A 5,392-nucleotide genomic window follows, 5' to 3' on the forward strand; every position below is an offset into this window, starting at 1 on the left:
GAAGAGTCACAATGTATAAATTTATTAATTTATAAACTACCTACACACTAGAAGGCAACTATGGAAGATTGAGAGTCACAACTTATAATTCCACACTAGGTATTCATTTGAGATTTAAAATAGGGTTTCCATAATGAGTACACAATGCTTTAATTAATTAGCCTTAACCCCTTGGAAAAGGCTGCCAACTTATTACAACATGCCAATATTTATATTTTAAATGTCATTGACAATCTCTCATTATAAAACTATCTTGAGAACTTTTACAAAATCACCCTAGAAACATTTGGAATAAAATTGTTGTAACTTTTTCTATAATAAAAGTAGATGATTTTTTTAAAATGTGTTGTTTTATTTAACATTCTCAAATACATTATAAGATTGTTGGTCCAACCAATGTTTACAAAGGATCTGTATACTTTTAAAATATGTTACTATTAAAAATGGTACTTGTATACACCAAAAAATATTCTAGAGATAATTGATTAAATATGAAGATATTTAATTATTCCTCTACTATATAAATGAATTTAATAATTTATTTATATAGTTAATTATTTCTAATTCCTCCCACCTTAATTCATTTCTTCTATTTTCCTAATTAAATAGGCAAATTTAATTAATTAATTAATTTAATTATTCATCACCATTAAAATTGATTTTTTAATTAAAATTTGGACACATGTTTCCTAACCTTTAACCACCCAACCTAACCACCTTCTTGCCTACACCATCCAACCTAACCATGGGTTTAACTAACCCTATCTCCTCCAACTTCCTCATCCTAACCTCTTGTGGGTTGGTTATCTTCTCTTTAGGACACATGGCATCTTTGCCACATGTGCTTCATCTCCTTGCCATTTGCCTTCTTGCTGGCACTTGTTGGAGATTCCTTGACACTTGTCCCTTTAGGGATGACAAGTTTCCTATCCTTCAACCTCCTCTCTAACTTCCTCATTTTCAACCATTGATCTCTCCAGACCAAATCTTCATCGTTGAATCCTGCCACCTTAACTTTGGCTCTTCTCTCCCCTCAGGCTATCTTCGTCCCTTGGAGGGTATTTTGTTGTTGCAAGGGGCCTCTTTGTGGAGGGCCTGCTTGTCCTTGCTATGGTGATTTTCAGGGTTTCCTCTTGATGGTTGTGGACGCTTCTCTTTTCCTATTTTTCTCAAGAGGTTCTCTATTGTTGTTCAGGATTTCTTCTTTCTTCTTTTCTCAACCTATCCTATTGAGGTGGATTATTCTTCTATTGAGGGGAAGAGTTGTGGGCTGAGATTTGTGGGAGGGAACTTGTTGGGGGCTTTGGATGCCCTATTTTTTGAGGTTGGCTGTTTGATTGCTTCTCTCTCCATGTTGTCGAGTTTCTGTCTCTTTTCTCTTATGGAGGTGGAGATTTTTATGGAGCTTGTCTTCTTGGAGTATTTCTAGATCAGGTCTCTCTATTGAAGGTTTGCGTCTCTTCTGCCCCTATAGAGGTGAGTCCCTATCCTATTGAGGTAGAAAGGGGCTTTGCTGGATTGGGGTGAATGTCAAATGCTTTGAGTCTGTTGGCTTCATCTTGTTGGTTGTGGGTGTCATTTCTAAACCCACTCTCAAAGGTTTGAGGAGCCTTTCAAAACCCTTTGGTCCCAGATTACGCTTGGATAGGCTGGATGCTAGCAGTTTTCAAGGGCCTTGCTTTGCCAATGTTGGTTTTTGGTTAGGGTTGGGCCTTGTGGCTTTATGTGGCCTTGAAACTTTGTTGTAGGTTGAGGGAGCCTGGGAAAACCCTCCTTGTCGGCTGAGGATGCCTGAAAAACCCTCGTTCTTTGTTTTCCAAGCTCTTCTATTTGTTGTTTAGAGATTTTGCTATTGCTGGCCTTCTTTGTATTGTTTATCTTTGGTGGTGTCTATCGTCTAGTTGGCTATGGTTGCCTATTTTCTTGTTTATGTTTTTTGCAGCCTTTAGTTTTTGAGATTTGGATGCCCGTAGGTACAGAAGGTTTCAGGTCCTTTCTAAAACCTGTAGTTTGTAGTCTGATAGTCTAGTCCATTTTGCGATGACTGCTCTCTGATGTAAAGGGTTTCGGGGCCCCTTCAAAACCTATTTATCCCTAACAAAAAAACATATCAATAGGATCATTGCATTGTGATAATGGCACTCATTACATTTTTAGCATAGCTATCATGATAATTTAGAATTGCATATCATTTATTTCATAGAATTGCATCATTTCATTCTCGTTTCTCAGGTAGTCATCTTGCAGATCATGCAACTGAAAGCCAACCTATAACCCCGCAAGATCTTTGAGAATAGAAAGCAATGAGATGGTTTTACGGAGTGTTTTTTATCTTGTTTATTTTATTTTACTCTCTAATGTAATGTTTCATTGAATGTTATCTTTAATGATTGTTAAATGGTCTAATACACAAAATTTTACACAGAGTACTTAAAAAAAAATATTTTTATCATATTTATAGATAATAATTATAATCAAAATAAAAACTAATTTAAAACTATTATATATATAGAATTGAAAAAATACATCAAGATTAGTATATCTTGATAGTTTACAAATTTATATAGAATATTGAAAATAATCTTTGTTTAAAAATATCTACAATAAAAAAAAAATCAAGCATTTTAAAATAATTAGAAGTTAATAATTTAATCTATAATTCTTTTTAATTTTGATGTAATTGAAAGAAAGTACGAATTTAATATTAAAAAAAAATCATACTGAAATTTTAAAATAACTTTAAATTTTAATAAGAAAATTAATAAATAGCTTCTATTATAAATAGGATTGATAGTACATCTTAATTTCACACAAATTAATCTTAAATTTAAATCTCAACTAATCCATGAAAATAATATATTGCCAAAATTAATCTAAAATTACATCTTAACCAAAAGGATGAATCTACTATCTAATCAATCTGACAAAGTATCAATTAAGAATGAATAATTTTCTAACATAAATAAAAATTAATGAAAATTTAGATTATTATAGTTTTCTGAATTCAGTTGTGTACATTTTTCTCATCAAATTTGAGATCATACTATATGATCTAATTCATAATTCTGTTCTTTCTGATGAAAGATCATCCAAAATATTAATGAAAAAATCTATAAAGTTGAATCCAGAAAACTATAGTGATATTCATATACAGTGGAAACTTCATAAGTTTAATTAAGATTTAAATTAGTGAAATAAAAATAGAAACGTAATAGTAAAATCAAATAGTTTGAGTGGAAAGGTAAAATCAGGTCACACTGGTTTGGTTGAAGGGCGGGTGGGAAATCAACTTTTTAGAGGATAAAATGGGAAATTAGGTTTTAGCGATCAGGTGAAGTGAAGATATTGTGATAGGCAACCAAAACCTTTGATCAAAATAATGTCAACTTGCAAATCTTCGCCTAATCAAGATAACTCTCTTATACGTTGGTCAGTGGAGCGATGGCGAAAGCCGAGGCGACCATTTGCATTGTGTATTGGAAAGCAGGTAAACTGCATATCCAACAAATTGTACCGGGCATGTTAATGGCACCTGTATATATACAGATATATGCAGATTTATACGCATTCATTTCATATCCATCACTTCATTCTTATTACTTTCATCTCACCTTATTCGTTTGTTAAAAAGAATTTGGAATTTGGAGAAGAGAATGGCACAGAGAACTAATGAGCTTCTTTTTCTGATGCTTCTCATTGTGTGGGGTAGCTATGTGAGTGCAAGTAGAAAATTATTAACAGATAGCCCAAAAGTAGAAGAGGAAGGGTCTTCAAGTCCAAAGACCATCACCTTCTTTATGCACCACATAACGGGAGGACCAAACCCAACTGCCAATCGTGGACTTGGAGTTGCAGGATTTCCCATTGACACTGGCAATGCCATCTCTGGCCTGCCAAACCAGTTTGGAAACAGCATCAATTTCAATGGGAATGGGAACGGTCCTCTTCCATTGACCATTCCAAGTGGAGCCATCAACAATTCTCCTTTCTTTGGCCAGCTGCCCATCTCTTCCACCAACGGAGGAGTGCAGGGCATAGGCTCACTCATTCCTGGCCTTGGCCTTAATGCACCTACCTTAGGCCTTCAGAACTCCTTTCCCAACACAAATATTATTAATGGCGGATTAAATCCTCTTGGAGGGTCCTCAGGTATCCCACTGAATAATGTGGTTGTGATTGAGGACACCCTGACAGAAGGTCCTGATCTACACTCATCTGCTATTCTTGGAAAGGGGGAGGGATATTATTATCACTTGCCCAGCCATGCTGAAGAGGAAGATCCCAATACAATGTTGCTGGCTTTCACAGCCAAATTTGAAGGTTCTGAATATGGAGGTAGCAGTATTGAATTCTCAGGAAAAGACAACATTGCATTGGCACAGAGGGAGGTTGCAGTAGTAGGAGGGAGCGGGGTGTTCCATGACGCTCAAGGCCATGCTCTCATACAGACCGTTTCTGACACAGTCGATGAGACGCTGCTCAAATTCACCGCCACTCTTACCTATGAATGAAGTCATCCTCACGTTTCTCCTACTATGTTCTTCCATGTTTCTCACTTTCTTCTTATCTGCTTCTATTTAATGGCTATGTTCATTATCAATAGCAGTTCGCCTTATGTGTCTTGTAAGTTTCACTCTCCAAACTCAATAAAAAAAAAATCTTCATTTGCTTGATGTGGGATGCATTTTGATCTCTCTTCTGTTTGTGCTATGTTAAATCATATGATTTTAATCCAACCTAGAGAAAGTATATATTCAAAATGATTAACTAAAAATCAATTGTTTTTCTCTTTTATTTATGGAAAATGAGGTTTCCTATGAGATAGGCTGATTAAATAAATGCACAAAATAATTATGGAGTTAGAAAATATACTTGAGAATGGTAATTTGATATTTGGTTTTTAAAAATTAATATAGAGAGGTATTTAAAATTTGATTATTGAAAAATGGTTTTGAACAGAGTACATTTTACAATCTATATTATGTCAAACATAGAGACATCTCTTTATATTAAATTAATTAATGAAGACAAGAAGCAAGAACATTATATAGATTCTTTACTACTTTTATTGTATCAAATTGAATTGTGTTGCTATTGATTAGTTAATTGTTCTAGAATATTTAATTAGGAGATAAGTACTTACTTTATAGAGTGAACATGTTAGAAGTCTTTTGAATATTAGCAACATTGTCTCAAGTTGTATCAAACATGTATGTAATTGCTTTAAGGTAAGGGGATTAGTTAACTCAATTTGAATTTTTTAATTTTGAATTTAGAAACAACAAATGTATACATATATGTGTATGTCTATGTTTGTATGGATATATGTACATATGCATATATGTATATATATACTTATCATATGTGTGTGTATTCATTATTTGAAAATAAA

General features: G+C 33.8%; 1 protein-coding gene across 1 annotated transcript; it reads left to right on the plus strand.

The window, feature by feature from the left end:
• Window positions 1-3,441: 3,441 nt before the first annotated feature.
• Window positions 3,442-4,511, plus strand: LOC131066412 (dirigent protein 10-like). Its single transcript, XM_059214677.1, has 2 exons — window positions 3,442-3,534; window positions 3,651-4,511. The coding sequence occupies exons 1-2, from the start codon at window positions 3,442-3,444 to the stop codon at window positions 4,509-4,511; spliced, it is 954 nt and encodes a 317-aa protein (XP_059070660.1).
• Window positions 4,512-5,392: the final 881 nt, after the last annotated feature.

This window comes from Cryptomeria japonica, chromosome 11 (genome assembly GCF_030272615.1).
Source record: "Cryptomeria japonica chromosome 11, Sugi_1.0, whole genome shotgun sequence".
NCBI lineage: Eukaryota > Viridiplantae > Streptophyta > Pinopsida > Cupressales > Cupressaceae > Cryptomeria > Cryptomeria japonica.

Coding starts and splice junctions, on each gene's coding strand:
- LOC131066412 (XM_059214677.1), top strand. CDS start 3,442: ATGGCGAAAGCCGAGGCGACCATTTGCATTGTGTATTGGAAAGCAGGT. Junction 3,535..3,650: donor CGGGCATGTTAATGGCACCT/GTATATATACAG, acceptor AATTTGGAGAAG/AGAATGGCACAGAGAACTAA.